This window comes from Heloderma suspectum, chromosome 15, assembly GCF_057233095.1.
Source record: "Heloderma suspectum isolate Gila_16-S chromosome 15, 16-S_ref, whole genome shotgun sequence".
NCBI lineage: Eukaryota > Metazoa > Chordata > Lepidosauria > Squamata > Helodermatidae > Heloderma > Heloderma suspectum.
The window spans coordinates 5,095,009-5,119,834 of record NC_139472.1 but is presented as its reverse complement, the minus strand read 5'-3'; the positions used below and the strand labels follow the sequence as shown (position 1 = coordinate 5,119,834).

The 24,826-nt window shown below is 47.9% G+C and overlaps 1 protein-coding gene across 2 annotated transcripts in view; it reads right to left on the bottom strand.

Moving 5' to 3' along the window:
- Positions 1 to 8,202: 8,202 nt before the first annotated feature.
- C15H1orf159 (chromosome 15 C1orf159 homolog) overlaps positions 8,203 to 24,826 on the bottom strand; it is a 71,987-nt gene continuing 55,363 nt past the window's right edge. Inside the window, exons 10-11 of one of the 2 annotated variants that reach the window (XR_014786086.1) lie at positions 16,155 to 16,246; positions 8,203 to 8,464 (exon numbers count right to left, since the gene is read on the bottom strand). Coding sequence is in view for 1 of the 2 variants with exons in the window: in XM_084822384.1 (XP_084678510.1) it covers positions 16,187 to 16,246 (60 nt within the window). In the remaining variant the exon portion in view is untranslated. The remainder of the gene's footprint in view (positions 8,465 to 16,154; positions 16,247 to 24,826) is intronic. The other variant, XM_084822384.1, reaches the window with a different exon arrangement.

Here is a 24,826-nt window from a genome sequence, read left to right as displayed (position 1 = left end):
GTTTTCATGCAGCGTTTCCTCCATCCCAAAAGCTTGAAGGGCCTCTCGTAAAGCTTAGCTACTGGCAGTGAGAGCTTGAAGCTAAAACGCGCTGGCCTTTTTGGTCTTTTGGGCCCCGCCCTTGTGCACTGGTTGAACACCCCCCTGGCCTAAGGTGTAATTAAGCTATGGATCTCTCTGCAGCAAGATGGAGGAGCAGTTGGTCAAAGGCTGCTAGTCAAGAAAGCTATATGCAATTCCAGGTTCGGAGACAAGATCTCACTTAAGATAAGCGGCTGGGAAGCAAAAATAGGGGAGGGCCATTGGGGCTGCCCAGAGGTATCTGGTTGCCTACCCATGGGGGTGGGGGGACCCAGACTGCCCGTCGAGATGGATCTTTGGTCTGATCTAGCAGGGCTGTGCTCAAGTACATAAGAAGAGCCCTGCTGGATCAGTTCAAGGGTCCATCTAGTCCAGCGTTCTGTTCACATAGTGGCCAACCAGCTGTCGATGGGAACAGCACAAGCAGGACATGAGTGCAACAGCACCCTCCTGCCCATGTTCCCCAGCCACTGGTGTACTTAGGCTTACTGCCTCTGATACTAGAGGTTACACACAGTCATCAGGACTAGTAGCTGTTGATAGCCTTCTCCTCCAAGAATTTGTTTAATCCTCCTTAAAGCCATCCACATGGGTGGCCATCACTACATCTTGTGGCAGCGAATTCCATAGTATCACTATGCGCTGTGTGAAGAAGGGCTTCCTTTTGTCTGTCCTGAATCTCCCACCAACCAGCTCCATGGGATGACCCCATTGGGTTCTAGTATTATGGGAGAGGGAGAAAAATGTCTCCACGCCATGTACTCCTCTATCATGCCTCCCTTCGCTCCCCTTTTCTCCAAGCTAAACAATCCCAGCTGTTGTAACCTTCCCTCATAGGGGAGTTGCTCCTTTCTACACCTGTTCCAGCTCTACAATACCTGTTTTTAGATGCGGTGACCAGAGCTGTACCCAGCCTTCCAACAGCGCTTTCATGATGTCGACATTTTATATCAAAATATTTGGGGGATCGGGTTCAGCACCTTGGATAGCTCCTTTAGAGTTCTGGCTAGGTCTGACTGAAGCCCAGAATGGATTCACAGCCTCCACCCAGAAATCAGAGCCACTAGCCTCCACTGCCCTCAGCAGTGAAGAAAATACACTCTCTGCAGGCTCAGAGGCACTCTCCCTCCTCCCAGGACTCAGCCCAGGACACAATCCAGACCTGAGGCCCAATGAGCACTTTTTTGTTTATATCGGTCAGATGTTGGGCAAAACACAGGGACTTAGCTGAGCATCCTTGACCTTGGGACTTCTGTGGTGCCGTCCATGTTGCGCTTCCCCTTGCTGTTTTTATGCCAGGCTGAGGAGGGCTTACCCGATGAGCAAGGGAGGAACATGGCTGCAACGCATGAGCTGCACATGAGAGGAGCCACGTTAATTGCTCTGCCTGAGGTATGGCGGGAATGTTGGTGAGGGAGCCCGTTCGTAAGTAAGAGGCCCATGATCAGTCAAAGGGCGCCCTGGGCGAAGGGCAGATGCGGTCCTGTCTAATGAGCCCCAATTAGTCAGCAAGATTCATTAGGGAGCCTCCGGTCGGTGCATGCAAGAGGCAACGAGCCCTGAGATCCAATCGCTAAGCTACACACGGCTATTTCCCAAACCCCGTGGCGCTGCTTCCATCGTTTACACGCTCCTGCCTGCATTTCCATAACCTGAGCATGGGCAACAGATGATACACGCACCATTTGCTCCACCTGTCTCTGTCTCCTTGTGAACACTCCCCGAAGGTGTCCCTGTTTATCTCTTTGGGAAAGGTGGCTCTGAAATGGTTTGAGAGTTGGCATGTGTACCTGTGCTGCAGTACACTTATGACCCTCTTCCCCAACTTGCTGCCTTCCAAATGTACTGGACTATGACTCCCAGCATCCCCAGCCAGACATGCTGGGAGTTGTCATCCAAAACATCCGGAGGGCACTAGGCTGCAGAAGCCTGACTCGTGATGAAATAGGGAAGGGACAGGGGGTGCGTAGCCTGGAGAAGAGAAGAATGAGGGGTGATGTGATCGCACTCTCTGAATACCTGAAGGGTTGTCATGTAGAAGGAGGCAAAGATGGGTTCTCTCTCTGCTCCTCCAAAGGGCAGGATTAGATCTAATGGGCTTATGGGGGTAGACTGCGGTTGAACATTAGGGAAAACTTCATGGGGATAAGAGCAGTTCAGTCAATGGAAGCAGTTACCTAGAGGTGGCAGGATTTCCCAGGTAGTGGGTTTTCCTGGTGGGCTTTTCCAGGCGGGATATCTTCAAGCCGAGGCTGAACGGCCATCCCATCCCAAGGCTGATTGGTGGGAGCTGCAGGTTCCGTACCGCATGGTGCATTAGTGTTGACATGCACGTGCAATAAAGACAAGATGCATCCACCCCCAGCACCGCCATCTCTCATGCGCTCGGACAGTTAACTTCTAGAGATCCTGGAAAGGGGGCAGAGAGCTGGAGAAAGACAACGCTAGCAAATTGCAGGGGTTCAAGTGTTTAATGTGGCATCCCCTCTCAAAAGGAAGGGGCCGTGGCTCAGTGGCAGAGCCCCTGCTTCGCATGCACAAGGTCCCAGGTTCAATCCCCGGCATCTCCAGGCTGGGCTGGGAAAATGTCTGCCTGATACCCTGAAGCAGTGGTGGCCGGTAGCTCTGATTTGGTGGGGCTGTGCATCCCTTCTGGGTTTCAGTCAGAACCAGCCAGAACTCTAATGGAGCTACCCAAGGCACTGACTTTATTTGGGTTAATATGATGGATTGGGGCTTAGGAGACCCAGGTTCTAGTCCCCACTCGGCCATGAAGCTCACCGAATGACTTTGGGCCACTCAGCCTAACTAACCTCACAGGGTTGTGGTTGAGCAAGATCCCCTGCTGGTCTGTGTCGCATTTTCAGGAGGCTGGAGGGGTGCTGTGAGTTGAAGAGGGCGAGGAAGTCTCCCTCTGGCATCAGCCTAGTTTGTTGTTGTTGTTGTTGTTCAGTCGTTCAGTCGTGTCCGACTCTTCGTGACCCCATGGACCATAGCACGCCAGGCCTTCCTGTCCTGCGCTGTCTCCCGGAGCGTGCTCAAGTTCATATTCATTGCATCCGTGATGCTATCTAGCCATCTCATCCTCTGCCGTCCCCTTCTCCTTTTGCCTTCAGTCTTTCCCAGCATCAGGGTCTTTTCCAGGGAGTTTTCTCTTCGCATTAGGTGGCCAAAATATTGGAGCTTCAGCTTCATTATCTGTCCTTCCAATGAGCACTCAGGGTTGATTTCCTTTAGGATGGACTGATTTGACCTCCTTGAAGTCCAGGGGACTCGTAAGAGTCTTCTCCAGCACCACAGTTCGAAAGCATCAATTCTTCGGCGCTCAGCCTTCCTTATAGTCCAGCTCTCACAGCCATACATTACTACTGGGAAAACCATAGCTTTGATTAGACGGACCTTTGTCGGCAAGGTGATGTCTCTGCTTCTTACTATGCTGTCTAGGTTTGCCATAGCTTTCCTCCCAAGGAGCAAGCGTCTTTTAATTTCATGGCTACAGTCACCGTCTGCGGTGATCTTGGAGCCCAAGAAAGTAAAATCTGTCACTGCTTCCATTTCTTCCCCTTCTATATGCCAGGAAGTGATAGGGCCAGATGACATGATCTTAGTTTTTTTAATGTTGAGTTTCAAACCAGCTATTGCACTCTCCTCTTTCACCCTCAACAAGAGGCTCTTGAGATCCTCTTCGCTTTCTGCCATTAGGGTGGTATCGTCTGCATATCGGAGGTTGTTGATAATTCTCCCGGCAATCTTAATTCCGACCTGTGATTCATCCAACCCGGCATTTCTCATGATGTACTCTGCATATAAGTTAAATAAGCAGGGTGACAATATGCAGCCTTGTCGTACTCCTTTCCCAATTTTGAACCACTCGGTTGTTCCATGTCTGGTTCTTACTGTTGCTTCTTGACCCTCGTACAGGTTTCTCAGGAGACGGGTAAGGTGGTCTGGTATTCCCATCACTTTCAGAATTTGCCACAGTTTGTTGTGATCCACACAATCAAAGGCTTTAGCGTAGTCAATGAAGCAGAAATAGACGTTTTTCTGGAATTCTCTTGCTTTCTCCATGATGCAGCGAATGTTGGCGATTTGATCTCTAGTTCCTCTGCCTCTTCTAAACCCAGCTTGTACTTCCGGTAGTTCTCGGTTCGCATACTGCTGAAGCCTAGCTTGTAGGATTTTGAGCATCACCTTGCTGGCATGTGAAATGAGCGCAATTGTGCGGTAGTTTGAACACTCTTTGGCGTTGCCCTTCTTTGGAATTGGAATGTAAACTGACCTTTTCCAGTCTTGTGGCCACTGTTGAGTGTTCCAGATTTGTTGGCATATTGAATGCAGCACTTTAACAGCATCATCTTTTAGGATTTTAAATAGCTCAGCTGGAATACTGTCATCTCCGCTAGCTTTGTTGTTACTAATGCTTCCTAAGGCCCACTTGACTTCACTCTCTAGGATGTCCGGCTCAAGTTCAGTGACCGCACTATCATGGCTATCAGGGACATTCAGATCTTTCCTGTATAGTTCTTCTGTGTATTCTTGCCACCTCTTCTTAATCTCATCTGCTTCTGTTAGGTCCCTGCCTTCTTTGTCCTTTATCATGCCCGTCTTTGCACAAAACGTTCCCTTGAGATCTCCAATTTTCTTGAAGAGATCTCTAGTCTTCCCCATTCTGTTGTTTTCCTCGATTTCTTTGCATTGTTCATTGAAGAAGGCCTTCTTGTCTCTCCTTGCTATTCTCTGGAACTCTGCATTCAGTTGGGTATATCTTCCCCTTTCTCCCTTGCTTTTCGCTTCCCTTCTTTTGTGAGCTACTTGTAAAGCCTCATCAGACAGCCACTTGGCTTTCTTGCATTTCTTTTTCTTTGGGACGGATTTCGTTGCTGCCTCCTGAACAATGTTACGGACCTCCGTCCATAGTTCCTCAGGCACTCTGTCTATCAGGTCTAATCCCTGAAATCTATTCCTCACCTCCACTGTATATTCAGAAGGGATATGACTGAGGTCATACCTGAACGGTTTAGTGGTTTTCCCGACGTTCTTCAATTTAAGCCGAAATTTTGCAAGAAGCAGCTCATGATCTGAGCCACAGTCAGCTCCAGGTCTTGTTTTTACTGACTGTATGGAGCTTCTCCATCTTTGGCTGCAAAGGACATAATCAATCTGATTTCGATATTGACCATCTGGTGACGTCCATGTGTAGAGTCGCCTCTTGTGCTGTTGGAAAAGAGTGTTTGCTATGATCAGCATGTTCTCTTGGCAAAACTCTATTAGCTTTTGTCCTGCTTCATTTTGTACACCAAGGCCATGCCTGCCTGTTATCCCGGTGATTTCTTGCCTTCCTACTTTAGCATTCCAATCCCCTATGATGAAGAGGACATCTTTTTTTGGTGTTAGTTCTAGAAGGTGTTGTAGGTCTTCATAGAACCGATCAACCTCAGCTTCTTCGGCCTCAGTGGTTGGGGCATAGACTTGAATTACTGTGATGTTGAATGGTTTGCCTTGGATTCGTACTGAGATCATTCTATCATTTTTCAGATTGTACCCCAGTACTGCTTTTCCCACCCTTTTGTTGACTATGAGTGCTACTCCATTTCTTCTAAGGGATTCTTGCCCACAATAGTAGATATGATGGTCACCTGAATTAAATTCGCCCATGCCTGTCCATTTTAGTTCGCTGATTCCCAAGATGTCGATGTTCAATCTTGCCATCTCATGTTTGACCACCTCCAGCTTACCTTGATTCATTGATCTGACATTCCAGGTTCCTAAACAATATTGTTCTTTACAGCATCGGATTTTCTTTTCACCGCCAGACACATCCACAGCTGAGTGTCCTTTCGGGTTTGGCCCAGCCGCTTCACTCTTTCTGGCGCTACTTGGAAATACCCTCTGCTCTTCCCCAGTAGCATATTGGACACCTTCCGACCTGAGGGGCTCATCTTCCGGCGTCATATCTTTTAGCCTTGTGATACGTTCCATGGGGTTTTCTTGGCAAGAATACTGGAGTGGGTTGCCATTTCCTTCTCCAGTGGACCACATTTTGTCAGAACCCTCTGCCATGACCTGTCCGTCTTGGGTGGCCCTGCACGGCATAGCTTATGGCTTCACTGAGTTACGCAAGCCCCTTCGCCACAACAAGGCAGTGATCCATGAAGGGGATCAGCCTAGTTCCACGTGCCTAAATCTGGACCCAGCCCTTGTTGGTTGGTTGTGTATTTTATTTACAAAATGTATAAGCAGCGTTATCTCTAAAAAGGTTCTTGAGCAGTGAACAATATAGGGGAAAAGAATAAATAAAGATATTTATAGACGACGCATGCCAATAAAAACATGGCTGGCTGTTCAGGAAAAGCTTGCTTAAATAAACCTGTTATTTCTTTATCTCACACCTTTCTTTGAAGGAGCTCAAGGGAGCACATATGGTGTGTGTGTGTGTGTATGTGTGACAACCAGCCCAGTGAAGTAGGTTAGGCTAAGAACTGACAACTAGTCCAAGGTTGCCCAGTGAGTGCCATCAGTGAAGCAGGATTTGAACCCAGGTCTTCTTGGCCCTAGTCTAACAATCTAAGCCAGCTTTCCCCAACCGGCCGCCTGGCAGGTGTGTTGGACTGCAACTCCCATCATCCCCAGCTGGCTGGGGATGATGGGGGTTGCAGTCCAACACACCTGCCAGGCGGCCGGTTGGGGAAGCTGATCAAACCAGTGCGCCATACTGTCTTTCTCAGAAATTGTAAACAGCAGAATTTCCCGCTCTCACACTTATATCCATTTTGTAGCCTTTGGACCCAACTTTTTACATGTGTTTCCTTAATACTATGTGTTTGTGTGTGATATAATCTGTCAATTGAAGATAACACTTCATAAGCTCCTTTCGACAATAACTGAAACCATATTTCTCGAGGCAAAGCTTTTTAATGTGCGATTGATTCACTTTGCTAGGCCTCCGTGTTTTTCTTCGCCGCTTATTACATTGTTATGGATCTCCGATCAGATTTCTGTCAGTAGTTTTCTGAATGGGCTAGGAAACAGCCGAAAGAGAGGCAGCCTCCCCACAGCTAAGCACATTGTAATCTAGGAGTTTCTGGGTGGAGAGAGTGAAATTGGAGAGAAATGCTATGTGCACTTTCGGATGAGGCTTTTATTGTGCCCTGCCTCGTTCATGAAATTTTACGTTGTTGTCTTCCACGTTTAACCTCCTCGTGCTTTCCCACTGCTTCTTCCGTTGTTTCTCTTGCCATGAAAAGATCTGCCAGGAAGATAAAGGCAGAATACGTGCACAATGCCTTTTGACGGGTAGCGCTACCAGCACCCTCATAGAGTTGTCTTTGGGCTCTGTAAGCGCCTTAGGGCGCTGGCTGAAATCTGATGTAGAAGCAATGGACTTTGGCTGCCTTTTGGAGCGTATTGATTTAGGGATTCCTTATTACATTTATATCCTGCCTTTTTTCCTCTTGCAAGGAACCTAAGGTGGCGTACCTGGTCCTCCTCATCCTCTCCATTTCATCCTCACAACAACCCTGTGAGGTAGGTTAGGCTTGTTGGGAATATTGCAACCTTGTCTGCAAGTTACTGGAGGGGGGCAGTGTTGCAGCTAGTTAATTCATGGGAATTTTGCCCACAGCTAGCCTTAGGATCTCTATAGCCTACAGCGTGGTTTCCTGTGATTTCTTCCTTGTGCTCCTCCCCTTCCTCCCCCCCCCCGACCTCCTCCATTGCTGGCATAACAGAACACAAAATGGACCGAACAAACTTCTTCTGAACACTCTATGCTGTACCTGCATTGTATATGCAAGACTATTTGTGAGGAAAACTATTTTACCTTTTCTTCACTAAGGAAAGGTGTGGTCTCTTATTATCCTAAGATAGCCCTGTGTGCATGTGGGACTGGTAAACACTCATTCTGTTTTGCCTTTTTGTTTTTTCTGTCTAATTGCCTTTCTAATAGGAGGCATCATTACTAAATAATCCTGTCAAGTTTCCCCTTATGACCTGGACCCCTTGAGCAACTCCTTAAGGATCTCTAGCCTCCTTAAGAGTCCCACCTTCCTTCTTTTGAACTTCCCCTTCCCAGAAACATGGGGTTTAGGCTGCAAGCATGGGGAGACTGACACTCTAGACACAGGTTTAACCACAACAGTTTACTAGTAGATTTAAAGCTAACAAATTTCAACTAAAGGTATTTATACAATAGAGCTAAGTGATACAAAAGGTTTAAAAAGAAAAGAAAATTTGCAAAATGCAGTTCCTTTACCACAGGCTGTTTCTTCTTGCTCCCTCTTCAGACTCTGCTCTCACTTCAGGCTCTGGCTGTCTCTGCTCTTACTGGCTCTCTCACTCTCTTCATATACCCTCCTCCTTCAAAACCAAAAGTACTGCTTCAAACCTGAAGAAATTAAACTTAAGTGGAGAAATGAAACTAACACTTAAGCAGAGAAATGAAACTACGCTTCTCAGGGTTACCTCCTCCCAACAGAAAACTCCAGGCCTCTAAACCTGACCCTTTTTCCTTTGCCCCTGCAGGCCTCAAACCTTCACAAATCCAAGCAAAGCTGAGAGTTGGTGGCCGGCCCAAAGTCACCAGTGAGCTTCGATGACCAAGTGGGGACGTGAACCCTGGCCTCCCGAGTCCCAGTCCAACACTCTAACCACTGCACCACAGTGGTGTATAACCTATGGATGAGAAATTTGTTTCAGTTTGTTTTGGACCAGAATTCACTAGTTTGCACACCTCCTGGAACCAAATGAGAAACTGAATGCAGTGTGTGTTCAAAGCCCATCCATTTCCAAGCTTGCAATGCAATTCGAGGAACGAGCAAAAATGTGTTCAAAACATGCACACATTTGAGAGATGCTCATGAAATGTTTCCTTTTGAAAAATGCCCATGGGGAAAAATATGTAGTTTTGAAAAATCCAGAAAAATATGCCTTCCAGCTTTGGACTACACCTCCCATCATTCCCCAGTTAACCAGTTTGCTGAAAGCCATTTGAATCAATGGGAGAAAAATGTGTACATTTCAAAAATGTACACGACCGATACATATATTTGGGGAAACACACACAAAAATACGTGTGCATATTCATGTAAAAAGAAAAAAAGTTTGCAAGCTGACATGGACACGGGTCAGAATGAGCTTCGGGGTGGAATTCAGAGAACTTCGGCATGAGTGAGTTTTGCTGATTCCTGGTTTTAAGCCAGCTTTCCCCATCTGGTTGCCCTCCAGATGTGTTGGACTCAGGACCAGCATCATGGGTAGGCATGGTCAGGCACCTGCCATGGCCCACATGAGGTTGGGCACTGCATTCCAAAACGTCCTGAAGATTTCCGATTCTTCCCTAAATCTGTTTAGTGAGATTTTCCTGTATTATGTCTGAGTAATTTTATTCATAACTGCAAGGCCAGTGTCAAGGGTAGGCATGGTTGGGCATTTGCTGAGGGCCCACATCCCAGCAGGGGCCACTGACAAGAGCCCCCTGGAATTGTTCCTTCTCTTCACCACTGTAACCTGCTTGTCCCCCTGCCTCTCGCTCTGGACCAGACAATGGCGGTGGTGAGAAGGAGGAGATGCCACGGCCTACTTTCTCCCTGGCTCTCTGCCCATCAAGCAAGCGAGTGGAAGCCATGATGGGAAAGAGGAGGAGGAGCCAGAGCGGCTGATGACCATGGCGATGAGAAGGGAGACTCAATGAGGGAGGGGACTAGTGAAGGTGTCTTGTTCAAGGGCCATCAATAACCTGGAGTCAACATCTGGAGGACACCAGGGTGCAAACAGCTGGTATAAGCTAATGCTGTGCTGAAACTTTCTCCCACATGTTTTTTGACCATTCTCATTCAATTTGATAGAAGATAAATTGCTTTTTAAAAGAAATTCAGTGGTGAAGAAATTTTGGAGAAATTCTCATGGGTTGGGTTTCTTGGGCTTAGCTTACTTAGGGGATGGCCAAGGAGTGAGCACAAGTATCTTGTTTTTCACTGTACAATCATCTCTCCAGCCACCTAGCCTCCCCAGCTTCCTACGCTTCAATTAAAGCCCAGTTTAAGGCACCGTGGGTAATTCCTCCCACAGGGCTTTTTCAGATCAGGATGTGCAGGCAGCCTGGGAGGCTGGCTGGGATTAGGTAAGCTCAAAAACACCACAAAAACACATTATAAAACATCCGGAATGAGGCAGGACAATGGAAGCCTCTTTCATGGGGGGAGAAAACTTTCAGGAAATTGGAGGACAGATTTTGGCAGAGCACTAACTCCAACTCATCCCTGGAGCTGGACACCACACCGCCCCCACCTGCACCACAGTGGACGCAAACTGGGGGCCGGCCTGCCAAGACAGTTGATGCTGTTGCAGCATGAAACCCCGCAGAATCCTTACTTCCAAAGAAAGCAGCTGTGCTACAAGCCCTGCCAATGGGGAGCCCTACCGGGGAGAAACTGTGGAGAATTTCTCCACCTCTTGAAGAAATTCAGGGAAATAGTCTCCCCAGTTTCTCTGCCCACAAGTAAGGTGGAGAATTTCAAGAGGCCGTTTGCACACAGCTATAGTATAAGCTTGTTTGCCTCCACCTGTATATTTATAAATAAATGCAAATATTCTTTGACACCCATAAACCTCCAGAGCCCCCCAAAGAGAACCAACCTGGGCATGCATCGCAGCCCTGGAACCTCTCCTCTCGTCGTTCCAATAAGTGGGGTGAGCCAGGTTCTTTTCTTCCTTGCCCTCTGCTCCGTGCTTTGCTTTGCATCCCACCTGTTCTAGTGATCTGAAAGGTGTGCTCAGTATTTTGTGATGTGTGATCATAACAAGGTCTTCATGAATGTGGATTTTTTTCTTTGTCTTATGGACCAACATGGCTCCATAAAGGAGGGCTGTAGCTCAGTGGTAGAGCTACTTGCTTGCAGAAGGTCCCAGGTTTGATTCCTGACATCTCCAGGTAGGCTAGGAAAGAATCTTGCCTGAAACCCTGGAGAGCTGTTGCTGCCAGTCAGTGTTAGCCAGGAGTTTGAAGCTCTTTCAGGGCAAGGGACCAGAGAAGCTCTCATGGGCCGCATTCCAAAGGTGGATGGAGTCAAAGACAAAGGGGGCAGGGCCAAAGGCAAAAGGGGTGGAGCCAAAAAATGCCAGCATATTTTTACCAGTAACTGAAAGCTGTTACTACCAGGAACTAAACAGTAGGACAAAGATTTCAACTTTTTAACATCGGGAAAAAAACTGCACAAAAGCCAGGAAGCCACCAAATTATTGGCTGTTGGGGGAAACGGGGGGGGGGGGCTATGGACAGGGGTGGGGCCCTCTTGGGAAATCTGGGTGGCTGGATTGTGACCCCAAGAGGGCCAGAACTGGTCTCCAGGCCTGAGGTTCACCATTCCTGATGTTGACGATACTGTTGCTAGATGAACGAATGGTCTGACTCAGTAGAAGGCAGCTTCCTAACAATTCCTATGTTTCTATGGCTTCCTTTCCTTTTTGCACACATGGGATTCTTCTTAAAGGTTTCGCTGGGATCCTGACCTTGGTTGCCTTATGCACCTTTAACCTACTTTCCTCTCTCTGCACTTAAGGACTCCTGGTTCCAGATGGAACATGATCAAACCACACTAGTCTGCGGGGTTTTCTGGTATGGTTTTGTTTGTTTCTTCACTGGAAATGGCTGGATTTTAAAATATATATATCCAGTCTAAACTTAACCAGGGCCCATTACGTAAAGGAGGCCCTTATCTCTCTTCAGCCAAGCCCTCTGGCACAAGAACTCACTCTTGCCCCAAAGTAGACCGTATATCTCTCCCTTATACAAATACAACTACTATCTCTGACAGCTCAATTCCTGGAGGCACAGCTATAAACCTGTTTGCGAGGAGGAGGAGGAAGAGGAGGAGGAAAGAAAACACACACACACACACACACACACAAAAGCTTGAGAAAATTGATCTGTGGGGAGCAGTCACGGCTCTGCACAAACGAGGCTGAATTGTCTCCATGATTAGAAACGTCTATTTGTCACCAAGCGCACCTCTTAGCATGAATGCCCAAGGTGCATTTCCCTTGCCAGAAGAGTTGGATTCAATTAAACTTGGCTAAATGGTTGAGAATGCCAGCTGCCATATTAGTATCTCTTTCCCAACACCTCACTGCCACTTCATATTTACGCATTTTTTCTTTGACACCTGGGGCCGGCCCTACCATTAGTTAGGGTGAAGCAGTCGCTTCAGGCGGCAGATGCTCCGAGGTGGCAGTGAGGTGTTGGGGGAGGCACCTGTGTACCTCATGGCCTGCCCCCTGCTCCATAAGTCAGCCTGCTGCCTTCAGAGTCAAGGGAGGTTGCTGTTCCATCAACAGTGTTGGAGAAAGCATCTGGTCAGCTTTTGTACATGAAATGGGAGAGGATGCCATCTTGTTCTTCACCTCAGGCAGCTAAAAGTCTCGGGCCAGAACTGCTGACGCCCCCAGTGTGCACGGTGCTTTAGAGAGTACAAGACATCAGTACTCTGCCCCAATCAGCTTACAATTTAGAATTTGGTATGGGGTGGGGACAAGAAAGAGAGAAGAGGCAAGAGTAAATAGGGAAAATGTACACGGTTGTTTCAGCTGCATTTGCATAGGCCTAGTTATAGTATGGCAGAAGTGAGAAACCTTCAGCCCGTGGGCCAAATCTGGCCCTCCCGACTTTCCACAGGCCCCACCCCTGCTCTCCAGGCCATGCCCCTTCACTGGCCTCACTCTGGGTTATTGATATCCCCTTTTAATTAAGATTGGATATCAGGAGCTCCCTTCCACCATACAGAATAAAATGTACTGATCCAAAAGTGCCGGAGTAATTGCTTTAGCAAGGTAAAATAATTTCCCCTCTGCAGTTACGTCAGGACAGTTCAGAGGGACTCCTATGCAGAACTTTGTGTCTTTGTGGACAACCTGGAGCGGAAACCGAGGGAGAGAATAATGTTGCTGTGCAGTTTATATAGTTCCCCTAGAGAGAAAAATATAGAGAAGTGGGGGTGGGGGAAGGGATTGAGTAGGATGTATTGCTTTTCTTGCTGAGAGATCAGGCTGCTAGGATTATATTTGATCTAGCGAGTTTTTTAATTGCAATTCTACCTATTAAAAAAGGAATGGGTGGAATCGTATATGATTGGCTGCCAGTACGATTCAGAACAATAACAGAGGAATCATGGGTAGAGTTTTGTGCTTCGTTTTTCTGCTAATGTTTTTGATATCAGAGCTATTTTTGTTAATGTAGATTGATTGAAATTAGGGATGTCCATTGCTGGGAATTCAGGCCCTTCTGGGCTCGCTGGAGTTCCACGGCGCGCCTGAATTGGCTTGCATTTGCGAGCCCAGCTGCGGGTTTTTCCGAAATCTGGAAACTTTTCCTGTATTTTTTTTATGTGTGGAAATAGACATTCGCACAAATTGCGGCCAACGTCTGTGCAAATTACACAAATCGTGCCTGCAATTTGTGCAAATGTCTATTTCTGCGAATGAAAAAAAAATACGGAAAATCTGCTAGCTGGCCTGATTCACGGCAGGATGAGTTGGGCCAGCTAGCAGAAGATGTGCCAAAGTTTGGGAGGCTGAACCAATGAAAGCTTGTCAGGTTCCATGCCCCAACTGGATTCCTCCAACGTCCCTAACTGAAATATTAGTGGCGTAGTGGAGGCAGGGCGCACAGGGAGGCAACACTGGAACTTTTTTATTAGCAGGGATGCTGATGTCATTTGCTGCCTGCCTCACGCTTCCCTGTCCCCTCTGGGATTAGCTGCGATCCTCAGAGCAGCTGCAGAAGAATGGATTTTCGCAACAATATATTGTTCCCTGTCGTCATGCAAAGTATTTTGGGTTAGTGTGGAATGGGCAGTCAAGGCCTGTTTGCTTCACAAAAGACTTGCTCCTGGTGGAGATGAGAACTGCTAGAACTGGTTTGTTGATACAGATTAACAAAGCAGCCTGAATTTTTGGCCTCCCATTGGGGCCGTGGCTATGGGGGCTCCCATGATGAGCACCTGCTCATCAAGCTTTACCGCTACACCAGCGCTCCCAATGGTGGGATGCAGAGGACAGTCCCCTTGGTGGATCTGTGTTTCCCACAGGGGCCAAACAGATGCCCAGATGCACGACCTGAGGGTTACACACAAGGGTAGTGTCAAGAGTAGGCATGGTTGGGCACCTGCCCACAACCCAGCAGGGGCCCACTGACACCATTGCAGCCTGCTTGTTCCCCTGCCTCTTGCTCTGGCCCAGACAATGGAGGTCCAGCAAGCAAGAGGTAGCAATGAAGAGGAAGAGGAGAGGAGCAAGAGCGGCTGGTGAGAATGGCGGTGAGAAGGTCGACCCACTGAGGAGGGGGCCCATGGAGGGTCTCTTGCCCAAGGGCCCTCCAAAACCTGGAGCCGCCACTGGTAACTCACCTCTTCCTTTGTTGTCCCTTGGTGTAAAAATAGTGTTCCAAATAAAAAGAGTGCAATTTTAATGAACAATAATATTATTACAAGCCAAATGGATTTTTTTTTAAAAAAGTCATTAAAAGTTTAACCATCAAAATGAAAGCGCGCCAGCCATCTTATGGGAATTAAAATACAGCCTGTAATAAGATCTCTTAATATGTTAATCAATCGGGGGGAATGATAAAACATTAATAAGACAATAAATATGATGAATATATCAGAGTGCAATGAGTATCATGAATAAATAACATTATTAAAGAAGGCGGTGTGAGAGGAGTCTGAGAGGCAATAACTGATGGAGTACGTTGGGTAATGAAGTACCAAAGCGGGAAAGAAGATTGTAAACAGCTCAGCGTGTTGCCTACAGATAACGCTGGGCTTTGCGTTCCAAAAGTTCCTTAAGATTTCCCATTCTTTCCAAAATCTGTTTAGCAAGATTTTCCTATTTCTGTAGGCGTAATTTTATTCATCGCTCTGGGGCTGGCATCAAGGTCAGGAATGGTTAGGCAGCCGCTGAGGGCCCACACCCCAGCAGGGGCTGACTGAGAAAAGCCCCCTGGAGTTGCTCCTGCTCTTCTCCATTGCAACCTGCTTGTTCCTCCGCCTCTCGCTCTGGCCAGACGACGGAGGTGGTGAGAAGGAGGAGCAGGAGATGCCACGGCCTGCTTGCTCCCTGGCTCTCTGCCTGCCAAGCCAGCAAGCGGGAGCCATGATGAGGAAGAGGAGAAGGAACAAGAGCAGCTGGTGACAAGGGTGGTGGTGAGAAGGTAGGCACACTGAGGGAGGGGGCCCACGGAGGGTGCTTTTCCCAAAGGCCCTCAAAAGCCTGGAGCTGGCACTGGGAGAAAGGCAGCTTCCTATGATCCCAAGTTCCCAGCCCATTCCCAATTAGGATAATTCAAATGGCTGGTTATGACATTTAAAGCTCTGAGTGGCTTGGGATCCATCTACGCAAAGGGCCTTCTTTTCCCACATGACCTCCCCGAGCGTGACGATCATCCTCAGAGGCCCTTACCCAAGCCACTCTGCCCTTGGTTGTGACGAAGGCCTCTTCTGTTGTGGCACCCTGGTTCTCTTCTATTTCTGATGCTCGGCGGTAAGTGCCGATGCTCATGTAGCCAAAACAGCACTACCCAAGTGGGAGGTATCAGCATTGTTGGGGGCATCCCAAGGTTTGCGGAAGTACAAAACAATCTTGGGGGGGGGGCTCTAAGGATGGGGAACCCGAAAACAAGTGCAATGAGGATTGAGTATGCTCAGTGCCCACAGAAAGCTGAGTGATGGTTGCAGGAGGAGGGGGAATAGAGTATTGTAGAGTTGGGCATGGCTGGCTGGCAGGCTGGCTGGCTGGCTGGCTGGGTAACTAAACAGAAAAACTCCTCACGGCAATTTGTTGTAGGTGCCGCTGATAGTCTAGAACAGTCTTCTCCAACCTAGTGCCCTCCAGATGTTTCAGAATACAACTCCCAGAATTCCTGGCCATTAGTTGTGCTGGCTGGAGCTGATGGGAGTTGAAGTCCAAAACAACGGAGGGCACCAGGCTGAGGAAGGCTGGTCTAGATTTTTCATTCTTCCATCATTTTTACTTTTTCTTCCCCCCCACCCCACCCCTTTGGTGCTGTCATTTTGAATAATTCTTACCTAATTTCCTCTTGGTGCTATGTTTTCATGTCTTAAGCCACTTTGAGAATCTTGCAAGCAATCAAGCAGGTTATGACTTTTTGTTGTTGTTGCTGCAATAAATAAACAAACAAACAGTGTGAATTCACGGCTAGATTCGAATGCGTCCCTTCCTCCCTCACCACAATCCACGCACCGCCGCTATGATGCGCCCGCTCCAGTAGCGCAGCTGCGACATTCCCTTCTTGCTGAGTTCTGAAGCCAGTATCAATAGCTCAATCCCCCTTTTTTCGTCAACCACTCTCTTGAACTCTGCCGCCGTGAGCCGCTTTTTCTTTTAGAGGGGAACATTCCCCCCACCCCCCCAGAGTGGCAATTTTTATACAGAACAGCGCTTATCTACCAAGCGGCCAGGCAAGCCGGCTTTCCCTTATCGCATCCCATACTTAGCAGCTCAGCCGCTCCTTGAGATGCTGAGGGGAAATTAATGTCGCCCGCACTAACTGCTGCTCCTCACAAGAGATGCCGCCTCAGCCTTCGTAAGGCGTCTGTTGAAAAAGCTCTGATACTGGGAGACACATGAACACTTCTCTTTCAAGGTGAAAGGTAGAGAAGAACAATGAAGCAGAAGAGAACTTAAGAACGGAAGGATTGCCTTTCCTGGGATAGGCCAAAGGCCTTCCCAGTCTCTTTCCAAGTGTGGACATCTAGGTAGGAAGCTCCAAAGAAGGTACAGTGACTAGGGTGGTGGCCGCTTATGTATCGCCCCAAAAGAGGAAACGTATGACCAAAAGCAAACAAAAAGGAGGACAGTGAATTGCATATACTTTGCATAAATTAGAAATACTTTTCATAATTTAAATACAGTCCATCTCACTATTGTGGGGAAGGCTGACCAGGAGATCTGTGTGACTGCCTGTTCAGTCTGCTTCCCAGGTGCTACCTGTTGATGATCAACAGTTCTCTTGGTCAGGGAAGGCCCGAGACATTCTTCTGCCTGAGGCAAAGATCGAGATGGCGTCCCTTTCTATCCCATGTACAAAAGCCGACCGGACTGGCAAGTTAATGTGTCTTCAGCACTGATGGGACAACATCCTCCACTACACCTGAAGGCAGCGGGCTAACTGAGGGAACACAGAGCAGGCCGCATGGTCCACTTCTCTCTCCCCCAAACCTTGCTGCCAGCTCCCAGCTTCTGCTGTCTGAGGGGACTGCTCTATTCTCCCTAACGGTAGGGCCGGCTCTGCTTATGGTTCTTTCTCTTGAAACCAGATTTGGACAAGGCAGCTCTTCAAATCGAGGACACCTTCAGAAACAGGACTGTCCTTTGTAAAAGAGGTCACATGGCCACTCTGTCATTGATGGCTATGTACCATACTTTGGTGAGGGCTCTCCTCTATTTGAACGGCTGTCGGAGGCTGTTTGAAGGCATCCTCTGTTTGAATTTCGAAGGGCTCCAGTTGCATAAGAACATCCATGAGAACGTATGAAGAGCCATCCTGGATCAGACCAAAGACCTGTGTAGTCCAGCATTCTGTTCCTGGAGCGGCCAACCAATGGGAAGGGAAGTCCACAAGGAGGGCATGAGTGCAACAGCACCCTCCCGCCCAAGTTCTCCAGCAACTGGTACTGAGAGGCAAACGGCTCCTGATACTATAGCCATCATGACTAGTAGCCACTGACAGCCTTCTCCTCCAAGGATTTGTCTAATCTCCTTTTAAAGCCATCCAAGCTGGTGGCCATCACCACATCCTGTGATAGCAAATTCCATATTTTAAGAGTGTGCTCTGTGCAGACGTCCTTCCTTTTGTCTGTCCTGCATCTCCCACCATCTATCTCAGGGGTGGGTGGCCCACAGGCCACGTTAATTAATGAATTAAATTTCTGTACCATCCAATAGCCGGAGCTCACATGTGTGACCTTTCCTCCTAAGGCAGTTGCTCCAGCCCCCTGATCATTCTGGCTGCTTTTTTCTGCACCAATTCCATGATGTTCTTTATTTCAGCGTCAAGAACCTGCAGAAAGGAGATCCAACTGAAGTTGCCCCATCTTCTGATAGCACCTGGACAGCAGACCCTCTCAGCTCTCCTGATCACAGTGACTATTTCTAAACTTGCATCTATTCTTATAAATTTGCAGGGAACATTTTTATATACATCTTCGTGCTCTGTGTCCTCTTCTTTGAGTGGTGCATAAATGGCTGCCCTAAAACCAGGGCAAGATGGAGCCCCTCTGCTCTGTGTCAACGCCATCTTATGATCAGGGTACACCGCCTCTGAAGATGGAGGCTCCATTTCTAGCTATTGCGACTAGTAATGTAACCATTGAGAGGTCTTTCCTCTGTGGACACATCTGGTGGAGGCTGGTGGCTCCAATTTCAGTGGGGCTGCGAATGCATTCTGGGTTTTAGTCAGACCCAGCCAGAATTCTAATGGAGCCATTCAAGGTGCTGAACCCATTTGGGGGATAGGGTTCAGCACTTTGGATAGCTTTTTTTAGACTTCTGGCTGGTTCTGACTAAAACCCAGAATGGATTTAGAGCCCCATCGAAATCGGATCCGCCAGCCTCCACTGGACACATCTAATCCTTTGACAATGTCACCACACACCTTGCAAAATGAAAAGAGAGACCCAGAGTGGCTAAACGCTGGGATCTTGCAGTCATGCAGTTCCAAGCTCCAAGGTTTTGAAGACCCTTGGGCAAGACACCCTCAGTGGGCCCCCGTCCTCACCACCATTGTCCCCAGCTGCTCTCCCTCCTCCCCCTCCTCCCCATCATGGCTCCCACTTGCTTGCTGGACAGGCAGAGAGCAAGGAGGCCGTGGCATCTGCTACTCTTCCTTCTCATCACCGCCCTTGTCTGGGCTGGAGCAAGAAGCAGGTGAACAAACAGGTTGCAACGGTGAACAGCGGGAGCGACTCCAGGGCGCTTCTGTCAGTGGGCCCCTGCTGGGGTGTGGGCCCTGGGCAAGTGCCTGACATGCCTACCCTTGCCACTAGCCCTGCTTTCTCCATTTAGCCCAACGTTGTCTACTCTAGCCAACTGTGGCTCTCCAGGATCTCAGGCAGAGAAAGGTCCCTCCCATCACGTGGTTTGCAGGCCTCTTCACTGTAGATGTCTGGGACTGAACCTGCAACCTTTGAGACGCAAAGCAGGTGATCTGCCGCTCAGCTGTTGTCCCTCTCTCGCTTCAAAATATTAGTCAGAGCTGAAAACAATGAAAACGTTGCAGGGCAAAACGGTGGTTGTGTTATGGCTAAAACTCATGAATCCTTCTGTTGCTCCAGCAACCAAAATGTTTCCAACTAGCTCTGGGCAATAAAGATGAGATGATGCAAGGGAGGGAGGCAGTGTGAGCAAGCTTGAATATTTCCAACCCTCAAACAATAACTGGTCCTTTTAGGATGCTATGTTTGGTTGATTTACAGGCTTTTACCATTCCGCCTTGGTTCAAGCCTCCTGGATGAAACCAAAGGTCCCTCTAGTCCAGCGTCTTGCTTCCAACAGGGGACAGCCCGATGATGGCAAACAGCAGACGAAGATGGTGTCCTGTCCCTGTTTGTCCATTTGCAGATGTGTGCTTCCAAGCAGATTTCATGATGTCCATTGCACAAACCACTAATGTATCTGGAAGGAGAGAGGCAGGCAGAGACCCCAAGTCCTGCCCCAGCTGTCTTCTGCACTCACCCCAAGAGGGCCATTTACCAGAGGAGTTGCTAGGTATTGAAAAAATTGGGGACCCAGGGACCATAGGACACAAATCTGCTTAAAATCTGCATATGCTAATTTATAGTTATATATGCACGTTTAGAAATAATTACTAGGATTTAAATTTCACAGGAGGCAAAGGCAGCCAATTAATTTCTGATCCAAATCGTCCCAAATAAAAGAAACACTTTAAGTAATTTGCACTGTGACTGAGATCATCTCAAACCAATGGAAAACGTGTCACACCGCCTCCCCTAAAGCTTAATTGCCCTCCTCCAGGGGAAGACTGAAGAGGGTGGCATTGCTGTATCTCCCAGCTGCAATCCCCCTCGAAAATGTTGGAAAGTCTGGTGTGATTTACAGCAGAGTTGCTTTATTTAAAGAAAGTATGGCAATACAGCATTTAGTATTGGAGGTAATAAACACAGGCTAGACCCAGTTTAGAAGAAGTTCCAATCAACTTTTTTTATTAGTGCTTTTATACACATCGTCAGAGAATGCTATCTAACCTGGTTTAACTAGAAGCTGAGTGTGTGGCTAGAAGCGAGCAAAAGCATGCAATATGGTTACTTGCTTCCTTCAGGGAGAGACCATGTGGTACTTCTGCAGAGTCAGAGGAAGGGGAGGGAGCAGGAAATAGAAACTGTCAGACAACAAGGCCATTCTCTATCGCCCCTTAGTGTCTGATAGCATGCAGAGTTGTTCCTATTATACAACAGAAAATTGCCCCCTGTGTAGCAATTCAGCTGAGGGGAAAAAAACCCCTTCCATTAGTACTAAAGGACACTCAGGACTCTGTGGAATAGATCTCCAGGGCCTTCTCAATCAATGGGACCTTCTCAAACTGGGGAGAGGTAACAAGTGGGGTACCGCAGGGCTCAGTCCTGAGCCCAGTGCTCTTCAACATTTTTATGAATGACTTGGAGAAGGAGGTGCAGGGAATGCTGATAAAATTCGCAGATGACACAAAATTGGGCGGGATAGCTAATACTTTGGAAGACAGAAACACAATTCAAAGTGATCTTGATAAGCTGGAGCGCTGGGCAGAAAACAGCAGAATGACATTTAATAGGGATAAATGCCAAGTTCTGCACCTAGGAAAAAGAAACCAAATGCACAGTTATAAGATGGGGGATAAGTGACTCAGCAACACTACAAGTGAGAAGGATCTTGGAATTGTGGTAGATCACAAGCTGAATATGAGCCAACAATGTGATGTGGCTGCAAAAAAGGCCAATGCCATTTTGGCCTGCATTAATCGAAGGATAGCTTCCAAATCCCAGAAAGTACTAGTTCCCCTCTACTCAGCACTGGTTAGGCCTCATCTGGAGTACGGTGTCCTGTTCTGGGCACCACATTTTAAGAAGGATGCAGACAAGCTGGAGAGGGTTCAGAGGAGGGCAATGAAGATGATCAGGGGACTGGAAACAAAGCCCTATGAGGAGAGACTGAAAGAACTGGGCATGTTTAGCCTTGAGAAGAGAAGACTGAGGGGAGGTAGGATAGCGCTCTTCAAGTACTTGAAAGGTTGGCACAGGGAGGAAGGCCAGGATCTCTTCTCGATCATCCTGGAGTGCAGGACACGGAATCATGGGCTCAAGTGACAGGAAACCAGATTCCAGCTTAACATCAGGAAAAACCTCCTGTTAGAGCAATACGACAATGGAACCAGTTACCTAGGGAGGTGGTGGGCTCTCCCACACTGGAGGCGTTCAAGACAAGGCTGGACAGCCATCTGTCAGGGCTGCTCTGACTTGGATTCCTGCATTGAGCAGGGGGTTGGACTTGATGGCCTTGTAGGCTCCTTCCAACCCTACTATTCTATGATTCTATGAGGGCCCTGGGAAATAAATTTGGGGCGCAGGCCCCAGGAGCCCAGGCCTAGCACCGCCCCTGCCATCTACCATTAACAGCTCCATGGGAAGGACTCCAGGAGAGAGAGGGAGGGAGATGAGGAAAACATCAGACCCCTGCTCCTGTTCCAGCTGGATTCTCCTCGCCTCCACCAATGCCCTGTGGGAAGGATCTGGATGTGTGTGTGTTAATTTGTTATTGTTTGTAATTTTATTATTTTTATGTTACTTGTAAGCCACCTTGCTAGGATATGTATCCTGAATGGCAGCATATAAATAATTGTAATAAATCAAAAACCTAAATAAATGCAGAGCAAACCCATGATGACCACCGTATAAGCTCTTAAATGTCATTGGAATTAGGGACAAGAGCCTAGGAGCAAGTGTGGGCACAACCACCCCAGGCCATAGCCCCAGAAGCATGACGCATGGAGCGTCTCAGCAAATCTGTGCTCAGAGGCCTCGAACAGACTTCCCCTCTGCTGTTCACTCCACATGCAAGTTCTCCGAAAGGTGGAGGCAGGTGACGTCAGTACAGGCGATAAAATGCCTTTATGGAGATGTATAAAACACATTACAAGGGGCAAAAGAGCCAGGGCAAAAGAGGTTTATAATGGGCACTTCCAACTCTTACGATTCTATGATTCTGAGGATTCCACAGCCTTTCCTGGGATCTTTAGAAGGATAACAATTGGATCAATGCCAGGGGAAGAGCTTGCCAGGGGAAGAGCTTGCCATGGGTGCCCAAGAAAGCAATCTCTCTCTCTCTCTCTCTCTCTCTCTCTCACACACACACACTCTTGCACACACTAACTCTCTTGCATGCGCGCGCACACACACACACACTAATTCTCACTCTCTCTCACACACACAATCTCTCGCACATGCACACACCTCTCTCTCACTCAAACTCTCCCCCCCCCCCCCAGTCAGGATCACTGGGGAAAGGCTAGGTTAAAGCCTTTCCCACCCTACAGTCCTGATCAGGATCATGGGGTGGGGACAGGGTTTAATCTGCCCCCGCATCCCGATTTCCTTGCTGCTAGGCATCAGCTAGATGGTGAGGAAGAGTTCACGAGCAGCAGTGAACATCAGTGGAGATTGGTGCGGTGGGGATGCTTTGATCGCAAACCCGCCCCCCAGTGATCCAAATCAGGATCACTGTTTCCCCACCGTTGGTAGCAGCAGCAAAACCTCAACCTGTTCCCAGCCAGCCAGCTGATGATGGGCGATTAGCCGGGCAGCGGGGGGAAGCAGGCAGCACACTCTGGGACTAGCAGCCTGCATGCGGCCCGCAGGTTGCCCCTATGCGCACTACCCCTTCAGGCATGCTGGCTCCCTGAACAGCAAATGCTAACGTCCAAAGGGAAAACTCCGCTATCTAGAACATCCCCTCCCTGCTCTCCCCCCACCCCCCAGCGCCAAAACGGCTTCAGACACAGAGGAGCTCACGGCCCATCAGTACCGTGGGAGGGAGCCCTTCACAGAGACATATTTAGAGTCATCTCTGCTGCGTCGCCTGTATAGCCCTTCAGCTGCACATCTGGCCCAACCTTTTTCTGAAAAGCCACACTGAATCATCACATCAGACAAGCTGTCGTGCAATTATCCTTCGCATGCTTATTAGGTAAGTCAGAGTAAAGCCTGGAGCACGTACAGAGAAATTGTCAGGGTTATTAAGCTTGATTTTATATGCAATCCTTTGTGAGGATTTCTTTCTAATGGAGGCATGTGGCTCTTTGCGTACCATTACTAGGAATGAGTGAGTTGTCATAACACCCCCACCCCCACCATCACCAAGCAGTCTCTTTTTTAAAAAAATCTTCTTTCTGGTTTGTTCTTCCCAAATTCCACTACTATTGATTTTGGATTGAACTGGGAAGCTGCTTTATATCAAGACAGACCATTGGTCCACCTTGTTCGGTATTGTCCTCCGCAGGAGTCTTGAACTTCAGGCCAGCATGGGGGCCACATCTGGCCCTCCAGGATTCCCCACAGGGTCAGGCCCCTCCTCTGTCTCCACCCCATTTCCCCAACCACTAATCATGTGGGGGTTTCCCAGCTTTTACATGGGGTTTCCCACCCCCCATTTGAAAAAGTTGTAATGCCTCTCCTAAAGTTAAATAATAATAATAATAATAATAATAATAATTTCTATACCACCCCATAATAACCAAAGTTCTCTGGGTGGTTTACAAAAGGGAAAACATTAAAATACAATATACAAAGTTTAGAAACCATTTACATATGGACAATATATACAACAACATATACTAAAAACAACTTTGAACTAAAAACTTTAAAAAAAATAATAATCCAACAATAAAAACACAGCTTAAAGCAACACTGCTTAAAACAGTATACAAAAGTCAGCAGAAGGAATAAGAGTTCTAAGCGGGGAAAGCCTGCCGGAATAATGGCGTCTTTAACGCCTGCTTAAAAACCTTCAATGAGGTCTGCGGGCACCTTTCAATCGGCATGTTGGTTGAATGGTATATGCAGCATTTTCGCCCCACCCATTTTGCCTTTAGCTCTGCCCACCACTGGAATGTGGCCCCGGAGAGCTTCTCCAAAATTGAATTTGGCCCCCAGGGTGGAAAGCAGAAGTTCAACAGCCTTGGTCTACACTGACTGGCAGGAACCCCCCAGCATTTCAGACAGGTGCCTTTCCCCAGCTCTAGTGAGAGATGCCAGCAATTGAAACTAGGAGCAAAGCAAGGGCTCTTCTATCTGTCTAAAATACTGGAGTTGAAGCACGTTCAGTTTACAATAGCTTTCAGTTCCTCTCTCCCTGATGTGCTAGCTTTCTACATGCAGTGATTAAAAATGGGAGAATTAATAAAAAAACAGGTGGGAGAACATGGAAATATACATAACAATTTCTTCTCTCTTCGCGGAAGTCTGAAATGATACACTCCCAAATTTGACTACTTCCTTCAGCGTAAACACATATATTAGATTTTACTCGAGAGCCAGTGTAGTGTAGTGCTTAGAGTGTTGGACTGGGACTCGAGAGACCCGGGTGCTTGTCCCCCACGCGGCCGTGAAGCTCACTGGGTGTCTTGGGGCCAGTTACTCTCAGCGTAGCCTACCTCACAGGGTTGTTGTAAAGTTAAAATGGAGAGGACCAT